At 47.7% G+C, this 21396-nt stretch overlaps 1 protein-coding gene across 4 annotated transcripts in view; it reads right to left on the reverse strand.

Moving 5' to 3' along the window:
* The window catches only part of NINL (ninein like), a 148400-nt gene that overhangs the window by 21218 nt on the left and 105786 nt on the right, over window positions 1-21396 (reverse strand). For all 4 annotated transcript variants that reach the window (XM_080685886.1, XM_080685885.1, XM_080685888.1 and 1 more), the window contains 3 exons: window positions 17520-17649; window positions 14077-14186; window positions 12748-13094 (listed from right to left, as the gene is read on the reverse strand). In XM_080685886.1, the coding sequence (XP_080542012.1) occupies window positions 12748-13094; window positions 14077-14186; window positions 17520-17649 (587 nt within the window). The remainder of the gene's footprint in view (window positions 1-12747; window positions 13095-14076; window positions 14187-17519; window positions 17650-21396) is intronic.

Consider the following 21396-nt stretch of genomic DNA (forward strand, 5'->3'; position numbering starts at 1 on the left):
ACAATCTGTATGAAGCTGATCATACAATGTGTGATTGTTCTCACTGAAGGTAATGGAAACCACCAAGGGCCCCCAAATAAAACAAAAACCTGGAAGCTGAAACCAAAGCTGTGAGCATTAAGTAACACAAAGATGGTGTTACCGGGGCCAATGCCTATGTCAGCAGCATGGAGAAACTGCACAGTGGACAAGTGCATTAAGCCAGTACCCTAGAAGGAGTTTAACGTGGTTCCAGATTAGTAGGCCCCCAATTGTGGGCAAAAGCAATATACATTCTTTCTGCAGAAAGCATCCTCTACTACAGCTCCCAGGATTTCCGGAGATTAGCATCACATAAACATGAGCTCCCAATCAAAAATCACCACAATATACATGAAAAAAAGCCACCTACGAGAGTCAGCAGAAGCAAAAACAACAGAATTAGACCCCTGCAAATCTTGGATATTGGAATCATCAGACACAAACTAAAGATAAATACTACAGAATGTTTATATAAGTAAAAGATAGAAATTTAAAAATGAACATGAATAAATTATCAAAAGAGTTCAGACAGGACCAAACAGAGTTTATGGAAATAAAAGAAAACCACAAAATTTTTTGAAATGAGAAAAGGCAATGTTAAACACTGAATGGGTTAAATGACATATTAGACACAGAGGCAATAGTTTAAGAATAATTGCTGAGAGTTTTTTTTAAATTTTTTTTTTATTGATTTCAGAGAGAGGAAGAGAGAGGGAGAGACAGAAATATCAATGATGAGAGAGATCACTGAGCTGCTGCCTCCTGCACACCACCTATCGGGGATTGAGCCTACACCCGGGCATGTGCTCTGACCGGGAATCGAATCGTGACCAACTGGTTCATAGGTCGACACTCAACCATTGGGCTGGGCTGAGAGTTTTTTATAAGACACAAATCTATACATTTAATAGGCATAATATTTTAAGTAAGATAAGTTAAATGGAAACCACATCTATGCCCAATGGCCCAACAATTCCATTCTTAGGTACATCCCAACATAAATGCTCAAAAAGACATTTACAAGAACTTTTTCAGCAGTATTACTTGTGATAGCTAAACACTAGGAACTACTCAAATACTCATCAGCAAGTGAATGAATACATTGTGGTTAATTCACACAACAGACTGCCATAGCAACGCAAATGCACAAACTCTATAGGTATAAGCAACAACCTGGATGAATCTCACAGACATACGTTGAGCCAAGAAAGACAGATACAAAGGAGTACACACTGTGTGAGTCCTTTACATGAAGTACAAAAATTGGCAAAAGTAATCCATGCTATTAGAAGTCAGGATTTGGGGAGCTCTGTTTCTTGTTCTGGTTGCTGATAACATAGATGTGTTCAATTTGTTGACAATTCTTCTAATTGAACACATATGTATATTTTTCTTGTGTATATAATAAGAAGTTAAAATTATACACCTAAATACATAAAAGAAAAACTGCAAAATAAAAAGACTGTAAAAGCATCCAGCCTGGCTGGTGTGGCTCAGTGGTTGAGCATCGACCTATGAACCAGGAGGTCATGGTTCAATTCCCAGTCAGGGCATATGTGGGTTCCATTCCCAGCGTGGGGTGTGCAGGAGGCATCTGATCAATGATTCTCTCTCATCATGGATGTTTCTATCTTTTAAAAATATATATATTTTTATTGATTTCAGAGAGGAAGGGAGAGGGAGAGATAGAAGCATCAATGATGAGAGAGAATCATTGATTGGCTGCCTCCTGCACACCCCCCACTAGGGATTGAGCCCGCAACCCGGGCATGTGCCCTTGACTGGAATCAAACCCAGGACCCTTCAGTCTGCAGGCTGATGCTCTATCCACTGAGCCAGACCGGCCAGGGCTGATGTTTCTATCTTTGTCTCCCTCTTCCTCTCTAAAATCAATTTAAAAATTTATTTTTAAAAAAAGCAGCCAGAGGACTTAACTCAGATTACCTACCATAGTAGGCATAACGGACTCTAAAAGATGCCCATGTCCTAGTCCCCAGAACCTGTGACTGTAGTATTACATGGCAAAGAGGAACTAATGTTGCTAATTAGCTGACTTTAGACAGGGAGAGTATCCTGAATGATCCAGGTGGGCCCAATGTAATCATAGGGTCCTTAAATGTGGAAGAGGGAAGCATAAGAGTCAGTGCCAGGCCCTGGCCGGTGGCACAGTGGTTAGAGCATCACCCCACGTACCAGAGGGTCACCGGTTCCACTCCCAGTCAGGGACATGTGCCTGGGTTGAAGGTTTGATCCCCAGTCCCAGTTGGGTATGTGCAGGAGGCAACCAGTCCATGTGTCTTTCTCACATCCATGTTTCTCTCTCTTCCCCTCCCTCCCTCCTTTCCACTCTCTGAAAAAGCAGTGGAAAAAATATCCTCAGATGAGGATTAACAAGAGTCAATATCAGAGTGATGTGATATAAGGAAGACCTGACCAGTCATTGTTGGCTTTAAAGATGAAAGGGGTCAGAAACCACAGAATAAGAGAATGAGAGCAGTAGCTGAAAAAGGGCAAGAAAGGAGATTCAGAAATTGTAAAATCATAGATTGTGTTGTTTTAAGCCACTAACTTTGTGGTGATGTGTTACAGCAGCAATCGGAAACTAATAGACATACAAAGGGACAACAATTAGACACAGCACAAACTATTCAATGTCAACAAAGGAATCTCGAAGATACTGAACATGTATAGCAGACAGCTCTTGAACTGTTAACCTAGATTTGTGTTCCTAGGAATACTCTCTTTCAAAAATAGACAAATATTTGAGACACTTTCAGACAAACAAAAATTGAGGGAATTTATTCCCAGGAGAGTCTCACTAAAAGAACTTTTCTATAGGCTTTACATCAGAAAGAAAGAACATGGTCCTCTAAAGAAGGCATGAGATACAGAAAGAAATAGGAGCCTCCCACGTGACCAGCTGAGGAGGATGCAATATCAGCAAACAGTAATCTCACCTAATATATTCCATCTGAATCGAGCCATGAGGAAAACAGGCATCCAGATTCAGGGCCATTATGCAACACACCTGGTGTTGAGTCTTTTAAAATGTGAATGTCCAAATGCCTAGAAAATACATGATCTACCAAAACTGACTCATGAAAAAAAAATAGAAAATCTGAAAAACCTATAACTAACTATTAAGGAGGTTTAATCATCATCAAACACCTTGGAACAAGGAAAAGCCCAGGAAGCAGATGGATTCTCTAATGGATTTACCAAACACTGAAAGAATTAACAGCAATCCTTCTCAAACTCTTCCCAAATACTGAAGAGGAGGAAATACTTCCCGGCTCATTCTGTGAGGCCAGCATTATTCTAATACCAAAGCCAGACAAAGACACTCGAGGAAAACTACAGACCAACATTTCTTATCAATATTTCTGCTAAAATTATGTTTAACAGGCACAGAATTTTTATTTGGGATGATGGAAGTTTTGGAACTGCACAGTGGTAACGATTGTGCAACACTGTGAATGTTTAACACCACCGATTTATACACCTGAAATGATCGATTTTTACTGACAAAAATTAATTTAAAAACTGATACACTCTCTTAGATGAAAGGAAATTAAAGAGATATGATAACTAAATGCATAGCAGAATCCTTGATTGGATCTGGAGTGTACGAACAATAAAGAACATATTGAGCCCTAGCCGATTTGGCTCAGGGGATAGAGCGTCAGCCTGTGGACTAAAGGGTCTGGGTTCGATTCTGGTCAAGGGTACATGTCTGGGTTGCGGCTCAATCCCCAGTAGGGGGCATGTGGGTGGGAGGCAGCCCATCAATGATTCTTTCTCATCATTGATGTTTCTATCTCTTTCTCCCTTCCTCTCTAAAATCAATAAAAATATATTTTTTAATAAGTTTTTTTTTTAAAAGAACATATTGAAACAATTAGGGATAACTGAACATGGAGTGTAAATTAAAAACAGCATTGAAGCCAAAACCGGTTTGGCTCAGTGGATAGAGCGTCAGCCTGCGGACTGAAAGGTCCCAGGTTCGATTCCGGTCAAGGGCACGTACCTTGGTTGCGGGCACATCCCCAGTGGGAGGTGTGCAGGAGGCAGCTGATCGATGTTTCTCTCTCATTGATGTTTCTAACTCTCTATCCCTCTCCCTTCCTCTCTGTAAAAAATCAATAAAATATGTTTTTAAAAAAAGACATAAAAAATAAAAAAAATTAAAAAATAAAATAGCATTGAATTTATGTTAAATTTCCCATATCTGATCCTGATATTATGGATATATAGGAGAATGTCCCTGTTCTTACAAAATAACATGCTGAAGTATTTAGCAATAAAGTGTCTGCAATAATGTCTACAATTATCTCAAATTCAGAAAAAATAAAAAGGGTGTGCATATGGATGTGTAGTGCAAAAGAGAGGGGGGTGGTGACGACCATCCCTGCTGTTCTCTAAACTGCTGGCAGAGATTCTTTCACGACCCAAATCATTTCACTCTCTCGACTTTGCTTTCTCTATGATAAAGGCCCAAATCCTCCCTGTATTCTTTAAGATCCTGCAAGTCTGACCTTCACCCAGCTGGGGTCCTGTAGCTGCTGTGGCTTGGGAGATGGTTTATTTAGAAGTGGCTATAAGACCACACACTGGAGTTGTGGCCAAGGGCCCACAGGCTGGGGACAGACCTGCCCCCACAGAGCAGGAGCCAAGGCTGGGGGCCCAGCCCTGGGATAAAGGATGCGGGGGTACCTGCTCCTTCAGGCTCTCAGTGGCTCCTGACACAGGTGTCCCTTCCTCCTTAAAGCAACCTTCTCCAAAAGACACCAGCCCCTTGGTTTTGGGATCCATCCCCATCTCTTCACCCAACTCACTCTCTACAGGGGACAGTACCAAAGGCTCCTCAAAAGTAATGGAATTCCACCCCACTTTCTTCTCCCTGGTGGCATTCCCTGGGAGTTCTTTAATTACTCTGTGACCCATTTCCAACCTCCCTGCCCATATCCCATCCACCTATAACCTATCAATTCAGTCTCCAACTTCTGCCAGTCAATGTCCTGCACCTCTGCGGCCATCACTATGGCCCAGCCACTGTCACCTCCTGCCCGGGCAGCTGCAGCAGCCACCTCCTCTGCCCGCTCATCCACTGCTGTGCCATGTCCAGGCCCCCAGCAGCTTGCTCTTAGGAAGCCCTCCCCATTCCCATTAGAGCAGGCAACTACCCATCTTCCCTAGGAACAGCCTGTCTCCTCACGCTGCAGATCCCTCTAACCCAGAGGTCACCAAACTTTCGGACCTCACAGACCACCAGTGGTCCACGGACCACTGGTTAGCAACTGCTGCTCTAACCTGAGACAAGCCCCTTCCCCCGTCAGCCACACAGTAGGTCTCCTCGGCCTGATGGGGGCTGGGTCTATGCCATATGGTCTTCCCAGACCTGAACCCCAGCCTCGCAAGAAATCCACAGCTTGAATTTGGGGTGATTATTTCTATATATTCTCTTAGGATTTCACTACACATGCATGTGTCCCTGAAAAATGGACCTGGTTTGAGTGGCATGGCCTTTGTTTCCTCATCCTTGGAAGGATGGCGCATTTCCTTTTAACACGGGGACATGCAGGAAGCGTGGTGCTTCCCAGTGGGATGAAAGCTCCAAACGTCTGTTTTGCTCCCAACTGCAATCCCTAACTGTGCTGGCAGATAGCAGGTGCCCCGAAACACTGTTAAATAAGTGAAGACCCTGCTGAGATGAACTGTGACGAGCTGTGAGGCCAACAGGCCGGGGAATGCACATGTCAGGAGAAGCAGGAAGAGAACAGGGCAGCCTGCCAGGACTTGTCAGTGAGTGGCGGACCACTGGGGGCTGGGGTGGAGAATCCGAATAGCACAAATCTGGGCCCGCATGTCTGTCCACGGAGAAGCATTTGAAAGGGAAGGCAGAGTAAGATTCCAGGCACTGGGCTGCTTCTGTGCCCGAGTCCCTGGTATGCGGCTGTGGACTCATGCATGGAGCAGGTCCCCAAGGTGCTCACGCTGGGCCCATGATTGACCTGTTTGTGGGGGACTTGCTATGGAATAGCCGCAATGGTAAGCTCATGTTCACATATTCGTCTCATGCTCCTTGCCCTCTGCTTTTTTTGTTAATTCTCAAAGATTTTTTCCCCATTGCTTTTCAGAGGGAGAGTGAAAGGGAGGGGAGGAAAGAGGGGGAGAGAGAAACATTGATGTGAGAGAGACACGTCAATTGGTTGCCTCCCTCACACACCCCAACCAGGGATGAGGAACGAACCCACAACCCAGGTACATGCCCTTGACTGGGAATCAAACCTGCGTCTCTTCCATGCCCAGGCCTACGCTCTAACCCCTGAGCACCACCGGCCAGGGCTCCATGCCCTTTTTGAGGTACGGCATCATCTCTATGGATAAGGAGATTTAGAAGTCAGGCCACCACAAACAAGGCCCCACATTGTTCAGGAACACCCACATAAGAGGCAGGAGCATGAAGTAATGCCTAGATGGCCGTGAACAGCCCCTTCAGGACAGGCACCTCCCAGAGGAGTGAATGCCCAGGGACTTCTAGCATGCTAATATTTTCTTTGTTAAGCTGGGTGTGTACTGACATTTATTTTTTTTGGTTTATCATAAATCCTACATTATCTTTTATTTTTTTCAGTAAAGCAACTTGTCCATGGTCCCAGCTAGAGGAGCTGGAGCCTGAGCTGGAATGCAGATCTCACCACACACCTGTGATCACGCTCAGATAGCCCGTGTCTGCTGTAAACCAGAATCACTCGCTTGGACAAATGACACAATACCCCTGGCAACTTCCATCTCCACATGAAGCAGGCACCTCACAGGTGGGACCCAATGGCTCTGCATGCAGAGCAGTGACCATGTCACACAGTCACTGTGGCATGCAAGTGCCCACAACATCTCCCAGGGCAGCCCTGTCTCCCGAGGAGCCAGAAGAGCACCTAGAGCCATGCTCTGCAGCATCAGAAAAGACCTAGAACTCCAGGCTTCTGAGAAAGAACATGTGCCGACCTGAGTCCCTAAGGGGAGCCTGGAGGAGAACCTGGCTGCACATCTGGGCTCTCTCTGTACCATGCCAACAGACAGACATCTCCAGGCCACCTCCCCACCTTGGGGTGCCCCTGAAGGCACTGGCTGCAGCAGTATCAGGGCCTGTTGGGGCACTCATGCCCAGCCCTGTCACTGCAAGCCCGCACACAGCAGCAGAGGGGTACTTTCCTTGGATGGACGGCCTCCTCTGTTGCTGCCCCAACAGCACAGAAACCTGCAGTCAAGGACAATGCCTGGTGCACACACTGGCGGGGCGCAGTGGTGCATCCTGCTCAGTCAGATGGAAGAGGGCTCAGGTGACCAAGGATGAAATGGGTCTCCAAGCACAGTATCTTGTCTTGTGACACCACCAAGAACTTCCTAAAGATAAGGGCAGGGGACGCCAGAGCCAGCTGAGATGCCCAGAGGCTCATCTCTGCCCCCTCTGCCCACTCCTGGGAGCCTGGTGACCTGTGGGTGCCTGAGGTCGAGTCTGGGCTTAGGACCACTGCACAAGCACCTCGACAGCAGCTGCAAGCTGGTCCAGGGGAAGGCACATGAGCGGAGTTAGTGAGCGAGGTTAGAGGGTGTCACCTGGCATTCTGAAAATGGGAGACACCACACCTGTTGTTTTCTCTTGACTCTGCTTTTTCCTCAAGAGCCCAAATAACATCTTCCAGGCACAGAAGTTTGGTTTTCATGTCATTCTTCTCTTTCCAGGGCCACTTCAGCCTCTACCTCCCCCAGGGCATCGAGCTGTTCCTGTCTGGCCACCCAGGGGCCAGTGAGCCTGGGTGGGGCTCAAGGTACCCCTCCTGGCCTTTCCCCACTGTGCTGCAGCCCCACTCCAGGGTGGTCTCACTGCACTAGGCCTGCTCCCCTGAGGCCTGCCTCACAGTCCCAGCAGGGGTTGGCTCCCTGCTCAGGTTCCCAGCTTGCTCCTTGACAACAGCCCACTGCCTCTTAGTGTCCCCCCAGCCCACCCTCTGGGGCTCAGTCCACCCTCTGCTCCCTGGGCTTCAAGTTGGCTCAGGCCAGCTGGGCCATCAGCAGAAGGCACTAGGTCCTCCAGGACCCCTCCCCTGTGATAGCGGAAGCCATCTTCTCGGGGTTGAGCACACTCCAACTGCGCTCTCCGAGGCTGAGACTCTTTGAGGGCATTCTGGGTGCCAGGGCAGGGGCTGGGCTCAGCCTGGGGCCACCATGGCAAGGCTGCTCCCTCCTGCCTGCACTGAGGATCATGGGATCATCTGTACCCTCCTGCTCACCACCTCACACTGCTGGCCCATCCTTAGAGAGGCCGCAGGAGGACTATCTCACTACCGTTGGGTTCCATATGCAGCAGCTAACACAGATGCCATTCACCCAGGTGACTGGTAAATGCAAGTTGATTAAAAATAAACAATTAAAATTCAGTCCCTTAGTTGCACAGGCCACACACCCATGCTCAGCAGCATATGTGGCTGGCGGCGGCCTTAGCACCCAGCAGACACAGGGATGTCCCTCATCGCAGGAAGTTGAGGACAGCCTGGCCTGGTCTTAGTCGGGTGAATGAAACTCACCCATAGTCAAAACTGCCCTTGGAAACTCTGTAAGGGGCTGAGCCTGAGGCCTTGGCAGCCTGGGAGAATGGCGTCGAAGCGAGGTGAGGGCTGCATGAGGGCACCAAGCCTGGGTCAGGTGTGCTCTCTGCTTCTGCCAATGAAGGCCTGAGCCAGACAGGGCTCTCCCTCCAGGCTTCAGAGGGACAGTGAGCTGCAGGAGCTCCTCCCAACGAAGGCATCTCGGGCTCGAGATGGGAGGGATGGGCAGGAGGGTACCACCCTGCCCTGATCCTCTGCTGCCTGGTGGGGGTCTGGAGGGAGCCTTGGTCCCTTATCAAACAGCTCTTGGGTTTCAGAGAAAATAACAAAGCTCCGGGGAAGCACATGACTTATCAGCCCAGCTGGTATGGCTCATGCACTAAGAGTTCGCCAGTTCAATTCCTGGTCAGGGCACATGCTAAGGTTACTGGCTCGATCCCCAGTAGGGGGCATGCAGGAAGCAGATGATCAGTGACTCTTTTTCTTTTTTTTTTTTTTTTTTTCCAATTTATTTATTTATTTATTTATTTATTTTTTAATAAATCTTTATTCAGATTATTACAATTGTTTCTCCTTTTTCCCCCCATAGCTCCCCTCCACCCGGTTCCCACCCCACCTTCTGCCCTTACCTCCCCACCCACTGTCCTCATCCATAGGTGTATGATTTTTGTCCAGTCTCTTCCTGAACCCCCCATACCCCTTTCCCCCTGAGAATTATCAGTCCACTCCCTTTCTATGCCCCTGATTCTATTATATTCACCAGATTATTCTGTTCCTCAGGTTTTTAATTCACTTGATTTTTAGGTTCGCTTGTTGATAGATATGTATTTGTTGTTCATAATTTTTCTCTTTACTTTTTTCTTCTTCCTCTTCTTTAAGAATACCTTTCAGCATTTCATATAATACTGGTTTGGTGGTGATGAACTCCTTCAGCTTTTTCTTATCTGTGAAGCTCTTTATCTGACCTTCAATTCTGAATGATAGCTTTGCTGGGTAGAGTAATCTTGGTTGTAGGTTCTTGCTATTCATCACATTGAAAATTTCTTGCCACTCCCAACTGGCCTGCATAGTTTCTGTTGAGAACTCAGCTGACAGTCGTATGGGTGCTCCCTTGTAGGTAATTAACTGTTTTTCTCTTGCTGCTTTTAATATTCGCTCTTTGTCTTTTGCTCTTGGCATTTTAATTACGATGTGTCTTGGTGTGGTCCTCTTTGGATTCCTTTTGTTTGGGGTTCTGTGCGCTTCCTGGACTTGTAAGTCTATTTCTTTCACCAGGTGGGGGAAGTTTTCGGTCATTATTTCTTCAAATAGGTTTTCAGTATCTTGCTCTCTCTCTTCTTCTGGCACCCCCATAATTCTGATGTTGGTACGCTTGAAGTTGTCCCAGAGTCTTCTTACATTATCTTCAACTTTTTGGACTTTTTTTTGCTTTTTGCTTTTTCGGTTGAGTGTTTTTTGCTTCTTTGTATTTCAATTCTTTGTCTTGATTTTTGTGTTCCTCTTGTCTGTTTTTGGGTCTCTGTATAATATTTTTTATTTCAGTCAGTGTATGTTTAAATCTAGTTGGTCCTTTTTCATATCTTCGAGGGTCTTGTTATATTTATCGGCCTTTTCTAGGATAGTCTTTTATTTTTTTAAATATATTTTATTGATATTTTACAGAGAGGAAGGGAGAGGGATAGAGAGTTAGAAACATCGATGAGAGAGAAACATCGATCAGCTGCCTCCTGCACACCTCCTACTGGGGATGTGCCCGCAACAAAGGTACGTGCCCTTGACCGGAATCGAACCTGGGACCTTTCAGTCCGCAGGCCGACGCTCTATCCACTGAGCCAAACCGGTTTCAGCTCTAGGATATTCTTAAAAGCCTTATAACCGTGGTTTTGAATTCTATATCCAGTCGTTTGTTTTCCTCCATTTCTTTCGTTTGTGATCTGATTCTTTGATGCCGCATTTTCACTGCTTCCCTGAGTTGGTAAGGTAGATATTTGTGCTAGGTTTCCAATATGGCCCAGTGGGTCTGCCTCCCCACTTAACCTGAGGTGGACACTCTTGGTGCACCCCTTTGTGGACTGTGTGTACAGCCTTGTTGTAATTAAGTCTTTATTGTTGTTGGTATCACTGGGAAGAATTGACCTCCGGGCCAGTTGGCTGTAAGGATCAGCTGTGTCTATGCTGGGAGAAGTTCGGTGCTGGAGACAGCCTTATAGGATTAGACTTGCCAAATTGCAATAGCCTCTGTGCTCAGCTTGGATGGGGTGGAGTCTCAGTCTTGGCTTCCCGTCAGCCTTGCCCTTGCGCGCACGTGTGCGCTTTCAGTCCTCCGCCTTCCCCAGCTCGAGTCTCCACCTGAGAGTCCAGACTCCCCCAACAAGAGCGTGGGTCCCCAGGGGCTCGCCTGGAACTGGGGTTCACTGCAGTCAGAACTGGGGCTCAGTGCAGTCAGGATCCTCTGACTCCCTTCCACTAGGGAAAGCCTGTGGCAACCTCCGCAGCCTTTGTGCGCACTGGCACGCGCGCACTTTCAGTCCTCCGCCTTCCCCGGCTCCCGAGTCTCCGCCCGAGAGTCCAGATTCCCCCCACAAGAGCGTGGGTCCCCAGGGGCTCGCCTGGAACTGGGGTTCACTGCAGTCAGAACTGGGGCTCAGTGCAGTCACGAGCCTCTGACTCCCTTCCACTAGGGAAAGCCTGTGGCAACCTCCGCAGCCTTTGTGCGCACTGGCCCGCGCGCGCCTTCAGACTTCTGCCTTTCCCAGCTCGAGTCTCCGCCCGAGAGTCCAGACTCCCCCCGTAAGAGCGTGGGTCCCCAGGGGTTCGCCCGGAACTGGGGTTCAGTGCAGTCAGAACTGGGGTTCAGTGCGGTCGGAGGCTTCCTTCCCCCTTCCGCCAGAGAAAGTCAGCCAGGCTCTCAGCCGCCCTTCCTCTCTGAGCGCACAAAGACCCTTTGCCGTACCTCCAATTCTCTGTGAGCTTTTCTCTTTCCTTCTAGTTGTAGAATTTTCACTCAGCCAGCTTTCCTGTGGTTCTGGATGGTGTCCGTTCTGTCTTTTAGTTGTAGTTTTTAAATTGTTGTGCGAGGCATCAGTTTAGGTGCTTACCTATGCCGCCATCTTGGTTTCTCCAGTGACTCTTTTTCATCATTGATATTTTCTCCATCTCCCTTCCTCTCTCTCAAAAAAATCAATAAAAACATTAAAAATAAAAAAGACTTACCCCCTCCAGGAGTGTCAGCCAGTCCCTGCAGGCCCGAGGGTGTCGTCTGGAGTGGAGGGAGGAAGGGAGCACAGGCACATCCTGACTAGCACCTCCCCCCGCCCCCCCGTCACCCAGTGGGAGGCATGAACTTCACAGGAAGGGCCCTGACACCCTGCATTCAGTGTGCTGATTGGGGGCATATCCACTCGGCAACAACATCGGCACCCAAACAGGTCCACACAGAGCCCCCAATGAGGGCAGGTGTGTGGTGGGCACTTATCTGTGAGTCGTCCACTCAGCTCTACGCCAACATGTATGGGGTGTGGCCATCCTCTCCTGAGCTGGGAGGATCCAAGACTCCACATGGGGCAGAGAGGGATGGCTGACCAGCACTGAGCCTGCAATAACTAGTTACTTACTAGTTACACTGTAACACGAAAGACCACATTCCAGTTTTCCAAATAAGCCTTTTCTCTCCTTTGCGCATATATTTTAGCCTTTTCAAGAATCTCACTAACCCAAATTAATGGTTCTTCCCATTGTTTTAGGGCTTCTAGATCTTTTATCCGTCTCCCCAGGTGCTACAACACCATGTCCTAGAAAATTAGAACAAGATATTAAATGATGAAGAACATATTGCCTTTGCTATACCAGACAAGTCTGAGGCAGAAGGTGAAAAACACTGAGATAAAATTCTACAAAGTAGATTGTTTCATGGCCTAAGCTCTGGTTAATACATGTCAAATCTGAAGTAAAAATCTTTATACGATGACCTGATCTGTCAGTGCTCACCCATCTGCCCCTGAGAAAAACCATCTAGTTTACAGGTACTGCCATTCTGCACAGTGTGCATAACCCAATTTTACATTTTGATTCTTGGCAAGAAACCCCAGACATGAAGTCCTACAAGAACAGGGAGCTGGACCTGAACTGCTGCAGCTCCTGCTGATGCCTCTGGTGCAGCTCCACCTCCAGCTCCTCCTTTTCCCGGGCCAGCTGCTGAGCCAGGCCAGACAGCGCCTGCGTGTAGCACAGCTCCATCTCCGCCCTCTTCAGCTCTAACGTCCTCTCCAGCTCAGGGCCGTGGCTTGCACTCTGCAGCTTGTCCTGCAGGCCTTGGATGACCTCCTGAGATTTCACGTGGAGTTTCTCCAGGTTGGCTTTCTGGTCCTCCAGCACACTGACCTCACGTTGGAAAGCCTGCTCCATTTCTTTTCTCTTATTTGCAAAGTCCGTTTTCATCATCTCAATTTCTCTTTCGTAGTAGTTTACCTGAGACGAGAAATATGAGCAATGTCGATCAGGAGGTCCCCAAAATGACTCACTGACAATACAACACAGAAGTAGGAGGCTGCCAAGTGGCACCAAGAGCAGATAGCCTAGACCTGATGAGGCGCAGGGGACAGCCACGCCAGCAATGCCTAAGGCTCCCCACGGGCCCAGGGAGCTACAGCCTTTATTTTTCCCGGTAACCTTCCATCGGCCCCACGAAGCAGATCCAGCAGGTGGGGAAGGGAGGCTGCAGGCAGCTGGGCCAGGTGCCTGGCCGGGAAGCATGAGGAGGGCTGAGGGTGTGACAACACAGAGAACAGGGAGCCTTCATGAGGTTGGCAGGACAGTTCTGAACTCCTTGGCGCTCCAATGGGAAGGAATACTATCCAGCCATGGCAAGGTTACTATAGCAACTACCAGCTATTACCTCCAGGGAACCCACAGGCATCACTGCAAGACAGAGGTGGCCCTGCCTTGCGCTACTCAGATCCAGACATCTGACCCCCGATTACAAGTCATGGACACCGTCCCTTAACAAAACCCACCACAATCTAATAACAGAGCAGGAGACCTGGTCATCCAAGAAGACGGAGCTGGCCAGGCCATGAGGCCACAAAGTACCCCCACCAAGGTAAGTCCCAGGGTTATTTTAGCATAGAACAGAGCCAGGAGCTGTGATTCCCCAAAGACAGAGCAAGCAGGGAGGTTTGCCTCAGCAGTGCCCTTGTGACACTTCAGACACACATAACCCCATTCCCTCCCACGATTAGTTATTCCTTATGTCCCATCTCCCTCCACAGAGGGCTTGAGGTTGAACGTCAGCTTTATTTCCCTTTCCCCACACACTTTCCTTCCCTGAGCAGGCTTACTCCGGAGCAGGGGGTCCACGGGCAGACGTGTGCAGGTAGCACAGTGAGCGAAGCTTTTAGGCATGCAGCAGGAAGTACCCAAATCTCCCTGTGGCCTCCCCAACCCCCCTGACCTTGGTTTCCAGCTGGATCTTGAGGTCTTGGTAATGTTCCTTCACCTGCTCCATCATTATCTCCGTTTCTAGACTCACGGGAGTGGAATCGCCCAGGAAGGAGATGATGCCTGCAAACAAGGCCATTTCTGTTTATGTGCTGCTCAGGTGCCCATCCGACATTTGGATGGCACTGAGTATTCATCCCAGATTTCCTCCACCACCCAGGACAGCGCACAGCCTTCCATGGGCACCTTCCGCTGGCGGTGAGGGGAGGCCCTTGTCTGTTATGGCCCATTCTCAAAGTTGGAGCTCTGAGAAATCAACATTTTGAGTCTTTGCCAGAACACAGATTACTCCAAGATATAACTAGGAGACTCCCTGCAAGATTTGTCAGGCCCTTTAATTCCCTAAAAGATGCTACCCATGGTACAGGTATTGCACTCTAAATTGTGTTCCCTGCCCCAGTACACAGAAAAACTGTGAAGACAGAAAAAAAGCGTGACCTGGAGCACAGACAAACCTCCGTGACTGTCAGTGCTTTATGATGAGGCAGGTACACCATACATGCACCACATACAGGTCATGTGGGGTTTCAACAAATAAGTCAGGAATGGAGTGAAGTGCTTGTGGAGTCAAGGTTTTGCGAGATCACAGGAAGCGACATTTTCTTTTTTAAAAATATATATTGATTGATTTCAGAGAGGAAGGGAGAGGGAGAGAGAGATAGACACATCAATGATGAGAGAGAATCATTGATCGGCTGCCTCCTGCACACCCCCAACTGGGGATCGAGCCCGCAACCAGGGCATGTGCCCTTGACTGGAATCGAACCAGAGACCCTCTGGTCCGCAGGCTAATGCTCTATCCACTGAGCCAAACCAGCTAGGGCAGGAAGCGACATTTTCTTCCAGAAGATCCTCCTCACTGACAATGTCAGACATCTGGGCAGCTCATTTTAATGGGCTACCTGTAGGCCCACAAGTTCTGCCAGCTCTCAAGGGCACCAGGCGTTCCCAACATTGTGTAAGTGGGGGATACACCAAAGGGTTCCCTCAGAATGTGGGAGTTGGTCAGTGCCAGGGTCTCATCTGTGCTGGTCCAAGGGTCAGAAAACCGAGAGGAAAAGATACATTCCCTAATCTCACCATCTGCCATTCCCAAAATCATTTTCCATGAAAAAAAGTGACCGACTCAGAGACATGGACTGAGAAAGCACCCCAGGAAAGAAGGCATTCCAATGCCCTGACAGCCAGAAGCTGCCATTTGGGTCTGGCCAATGAGCACAGATAAATTGGACCCCCAGGAGCGGCTCCAGCTGAATGCCCTGATGGCCAGGCCACCATAACACACATGGCTGCAACTGCGACTGTTCCCTACAGCAGCAGACAGACCCCTCCTCCCTTGAGGAGGCCGATGGAACTTGTACAGTCAGATGGAGGGGTGAAGAAAAAGGCCCCAGCTGGAGATTTAGTTTTATCAGTGACACACAAAGTAGGGGCCTGCTTGGGGTGCCACAGCCTGAGACCTGGACAAGGACAACAATGGTATAGGACCCCAGCTCTGCATGCCCTAAGCTTCAGGAACACCTGGCTCCTGATGAGAGTTGTACACCCTGTAGAGCTCAGGCTCCACCAGTGCCCACCTGGCCGCACATCACAACTGGCCCGGGATCTGATAACACCCGATGAGCTGGCCACACCCTCCACTCACCCAGCTGAGGGTAGTCAGGGCTATGGGTCTCAGAAGCCATCAGATTCCACTAAAGAAGATGCAGTTGAGGGGTTTCTTTAGGGGCCAAGGAAGCTGGGCCCACGTGCACAGAAAACCCATGCGGTTCCTGTGGAGGTTCCCATACGAGCTCTCTTGAGCACACACTTTGTTCTGTTTTATTAAGTAAGCTTTTCCCAAGCAATATGGGAAACTCTGAGTGCCCTCGGGGCTACAGATGGGAGCACGTTCTCTGCGGAGCGGTTTGATCGATGGAAGCAATCAGGCTGCTGGGACAGTCCCTGTGGTCCTGACTCCCATGGGCAGCAGCAGGCGTGAAGCCACGTATATCATGTGAACCTGCATGGCACCCGCCCTGTCCAATTGCCAGGAAGGGTAGCAACCAGCCATAACCACCCTGTCCTCCAAAAGGACCACAGAAACCTCAAGGATAGCTCTGGCACCTGAAACACCACACCCCCAGCCTGATCTCAAAAGGAGCCAAAAACACTTAACCACACACAGGACCTCAGGGCCTCTCAGAGCCCGGAGCTCATCCCAAGTCTATGGCTTGTTTAGGAAGCATGAAGCCTGATCTTGCTCAAGTTACAGCTTCAACAGGCAGCTCTGTGTTGAGCAGGTGGGGGCACTTCCAGAGTGTAACAAGGAATAAAAACTTTAATCTACTCTAACCATGAAATGGTAGTAGAATAAAATGTACAAACAAACTGATAAAAGGAGCTCACACACTGACCATTTCCTTATAAGCACACTGCAGGCATCAGCAGTCCCAGCTCCTGCTTGTACAGAAATGGCCTTGACCACGACTTCGGTTGACGCAGATTGTCCAACTGCAGGACTCTGGCTGGCACTGGCAGTTTCAGTGTGCTGACAATAATGATCCATATCGAGACCAGCAGGGACACTGCCGGTACATCCACAGCCCCTCCTCCTGATCACTTTGTTTTGCTTCCCCTCTCCCTCCCTATAAAACTCTGCCAGTACTGAGAGGCTGAGGTGGGCTTTGCCCCAACCCCTCCCTCACCCGCCCCATTTTCTCAGGTGATTGACACTTGAATAAACCGCTTTCCCTTTTCACCAGCATCTGTCTCATGAGTTTGGCTTTCTTGGCAGTAGGCAGCCAACCTGGGATTTGGCTTCAAGAGCTCGAGGATGATGCTATCCACATAACCCAGGCAGTAAACACCAAGTAAGGTCCACCTCAGTCCACACGAGGCCCCTGTGAATACGGGGAGTCCCTGACCCATTTACATGATTTAGTGCCTTCCCTATCTAAGAGCTGTCAGACCTGTGACAACCCCCCTGCTCACCCCAAAGCTCCCGCTTCCCTTTTCTAGATGACCATCTCTGTGTCTGGCCTATGCTGAACACTCACCTGGATCCCCTGGGTACCTCTCACAACACTGGAGAGTCACTTGAATACATCTACCCTACGGTCATGCATCCTACTCAAATGGTAAAGCCCTCGCCCTCCTTGTCCTCTCTCTGGGCTCTGGGTGTTGTGTCAACCTCTAGCCTTGGGTTACTGGCCCTTCTCCCACATGCGGCAGTCGGAGGGGCACGTGGCCATCTGGAGTCTGGGCTGGGCCTGATGTGCTATGAAGCTGGCCTGCCCAGCACTGTGCTCCCTGGAACCAAAGGTAGCCTGTGCAGTAGAGGTAGGTAGAAGCCCACTGCCCCCACCATCCCCAGCAGGACCACATCACTGCCACCTCCCAGGACTTGGTTCCTACCTGCTCGGCCATGTCTAGAGAGCAGACGTCCATTTGGCTGTGCATGGGGCTGGCCATGCCAACTCTGGGGCAACTGTGCCCGCAGACCCTCCACCGTAGCCTGCAGCTCGTCGTTGCTGTCCTGCAGGTCCTGTGGGGCAGAGACAGACACTTCTTCCAGATACTGTGACCACTGGCATGGAGACTGGGCCACCCAGGGAACAGCTAAGCCCAGTGCCTGGAGCAACCAGCTGGGCCTAAGTAAGCCACACATAAGGGGGTGGGGGGGCTGAAGACCTGCCCACAGACAGGCAAAGGTGTTAGGGGTTGGTGCATGTCTCCATCCATTTGGGATGCTATAACAAAAATACCACATTGGGGGCTTAAAAACAACAGAAATTTCTCTCTCAGTGTTTTGGCATCCTTTTTAATCCTTACCTGAGGACATGCTTAAAGAGAGGAAGGAAGGAAGAGAGAGGAAGAGAGAGAGAGAGAGAGAGAGAGAGAGAGAGAGAGAGAGAGAGAGAGAGATATTTATGTGAGAGAAAAACATTGACTGACTTCTGTACGTGCCCAGACTGCCGATCAGACCTGCAACCCACATATGTGCCCTGACCAGGAATCGAACTGGCAACCTTTTGGTGCACAGGATGACACTCAACCAACTGAGGCACTTAGGCTGGGCAAGCTCTCAGGGTTTTGGAGGCTAGAAGTGATGAGTCCCTTTTATTAAAGCACTAATCCCCTTCACTGGGCTCACCCTCACAGCCTCCCAAAGACCCCCCCTCCTAACATCATCACAATGGGGAAATAGGGTTCAACGTATGAATTTAGGGGAACACAAACATTCAGTATGTGGAAATACAGGGGGGGGAATCTGCATTTGGGGTTTCTGACCAAGGACATGCTATTCCATTATGGTGTCCACTCAAGACAACAGTGAAAACATTTAACTGCAAATAATCTCCAAGGAGGATCTGACTAACATTTTACATTCGCTTTTACCAAAGGCAGCCTTGCCAAGAGAACTGAGGCTGACAGTTGAAAGAAAAAAAAACCAAAAAAGCTAAAATGATAGTTAAATAGAAAGGGGATTTGACAACAAGGGAAGGCATGGTTTCCTTGCTAACAAATGTCCTGGTTAAAAAATAAAAGGAAACTCCAAGCAGTGACTTTGCAAAGACTGGGTGATGCATATCAGGGAAGGTTCAAGGTTACCTCTACTGCTGGAGACTGACTATAAAAAAAGTCCTCAGCCAAGAGGCAGAGACTCTATCCCCTGTGCCAGCACACCAAGCACCCAGATCTAGGTCTGTGATACCTCGAGAAACAAACCAGGACGCTGTGGAGAAGTGACTGGTCCAGGGCAAGTGCAGGTAAAGTAGAAGAGGAGTCTGCAGCACCTTATGATGCTAAAGAGTATGGAACTAATCAATAAAACAAACAAATGATGGTGACATGTCCCAAGGACGTGGCTGCAAGCCAGAAGACACTCCCATTGGCCAAATCTTACACAATCTGAGCTCCAAAGTACTTAGACATAGCAATGAATTACAAACTACTGGGGGGAAATGGAAACTCATGAGTCCAAGCCAATAGATAGATAGATGATAGATAGATAGATAGATAGATAGATAGATCAGACTTCTCTGGCTTACAGTAGAATGCCAAGGGCCAACTGACAGATGTGGGGAGTGGGTGCTGAAGTTGGAAAATCATCATGGTAAAGATTGGAGTGGGCAAGAATTATCAATGGATATTAAATCCAAGGAAAATTTAGATGAATAGCAGGATATTGCATGTTCTTAAAGTGTCTCCCCACTGCTGCTTACTAGTTACTACCAGTAATTATACAGTGGAAAAATCAGGTAATGCCTTCACCAAGAGAACAAAATTAACATCACCTATGCTGTCCAGCTAAGAATGTATAACATCAACTTAATCCCAAGGAAGTGTCAGAAAAACACAAAATGAGCCCAGCCGGTGTGGCTCAGTGCACCAGGAGGATGCAGGTTCAATTCCTGGTCAGGTCACACATGCCCGGGTTTTGGGCTAGATCCCCTGTGGGGGGGTGTGCAGGAGTCAGCCAATCTATGTTGATGTTTCTCTATCATTGATGTTTCTGTCTCTCTCCCTCTCCCTTCCTCTCTCTTTAAAATCAAATTTAATGCCCTAACCGGTTTGGCTCAGTGGATAGAGCGTCGGCCTTCGGACTGAAGGGTCCCGGGTTCGATTCTGGTCAAGGGCATGTACCTTGGTTGTGGGCACATCCCCAGTAGGGGGTGTGCAGGAGGCAGCTGATCGATGTTTCTCTGTCATCGATGTTTCTAGCTCTCTATCCCTCTCCCTTCCTCTCTTTAAAAAAAACAACAATAAAATATATTTAAAAAAAATAAATAAAATCAAATCAAATTTAAAAAAACAAAAACAATTTTTAACAGAAGAAAGAAAAACACAAAATGAAAAAGTTTCTATTAAAAGGAAGGGGGGATTGTATTCTTCAATAATATTCATGTCAAAGAAATGTGCAATAGCCTGAATGTGTCCTCCCAAATTCATATGTTAAATGCTAACATCCTATGTGAGGTGGGATCTTTGGGAGGTGATTAGGTCATGAGGATGGAGCCTTATAAGAGACCCCAGAGAGCTCCTTCATGCCCTTCCGCCATGTGAGGACACTGAGAAAACAGCCAGCTATCTGCAACCCGGAGGAGAACTTTCACCACACACCAAATCTGTCTGCAACTTGATTTTGGGCTTTCCAGCCCCCCAGAACTGCGGGAGCTAAATATATGTTATTTATAAGCCCAGCCCCCACCTGATTCTATGGTATTTTTGTTGTAGCAGCCTGACTGGACTAAGACAGACTGTTTCAGATTAAAGGATGTCAAACAGTTACTAGGAATATTCTCATTCTGCAGTGTATTGGAAAGCTTGCTCTCCAGGAAGAAAATCCCATATTTGTAGCTTTTGCACATTTCTATGATCCCACCATAGCCTATTTCAAGCTATCAAACTTTTAACAAGAAGCTAGCAAAATTCCTGAACATTTAACAATCAACTCTAGTGCACCTGCACACCACTTCAAGGTTTTAGGATTAAGCCTGTTTTTAGGAAATGCACACTGACCTGTGTAGGGATGGAGGGCCATGATGCATATAACTTACCCTCAGATGTTCAGAAAATAACAATGTAGATACATTCACATCAGGATGCACGCATGCTCATGCACACGCGTGCGCACACACACATGCACACAGTGAGCAAGTACACAATGACAGAGCAAACAGGGTAAACAACAGGTGAATCTGGGAAAAGGGAAATCTGTATTCCCTGCATTACTTTTACTTTTGTAATTTTATGTATTAGAAATTATTTTCAAATAAAAAGTTTTTTAATGCACTAGTTAGTTTGAAATAGCAAAAAATATGAAAAAAATTAGAGGGAAAATTTCTAAACACATTAGTACTAAAATGTAAAATATTTCTGCTGATGTTTCAAAAACTAAAATCTCAAGAACCAAATGTGAAATGAGTAGCAGTTATTTCAGTAAGAGAATCATGCTAAAGAAAGACGTAGTTTATACTTGTTAGATAAATCCAGTGGATTAAAGCAGCAATTTTCAACTGGTGTGTCACAAGAATTTTTAAACATGAATACCTAACTAGTCAGGGGCACTGACCTCTTTTCCTTTAGACTATCCAATAAAAAAAAAATGACAATAGCCAACACAACAATAGCTATCTGATGTGAATGAATCAAATTATCCCTATTTTTTTTTTTTTTTGTCAGATTGACAAAAATATATTTTTGGTGTGCCACAGAATTTTAGTAGTTTATGTGTACCATGAGATGAAAAAAGTTGAAAATCACCTCACTGAAGTAACATATGAATTAA

The sequence above is a fragment of the Plecotus auritus genome, assembly GCF_963455305.1.
Source record: "Plecotus auritus genome assembly, chromosome: 8".
Lineage (NCBI taxonomy): Eukaryota > Metazoa > Chordata > Mammalia > Chiroptera > Vespertilionidae > Plecotus > Plecotus auritus.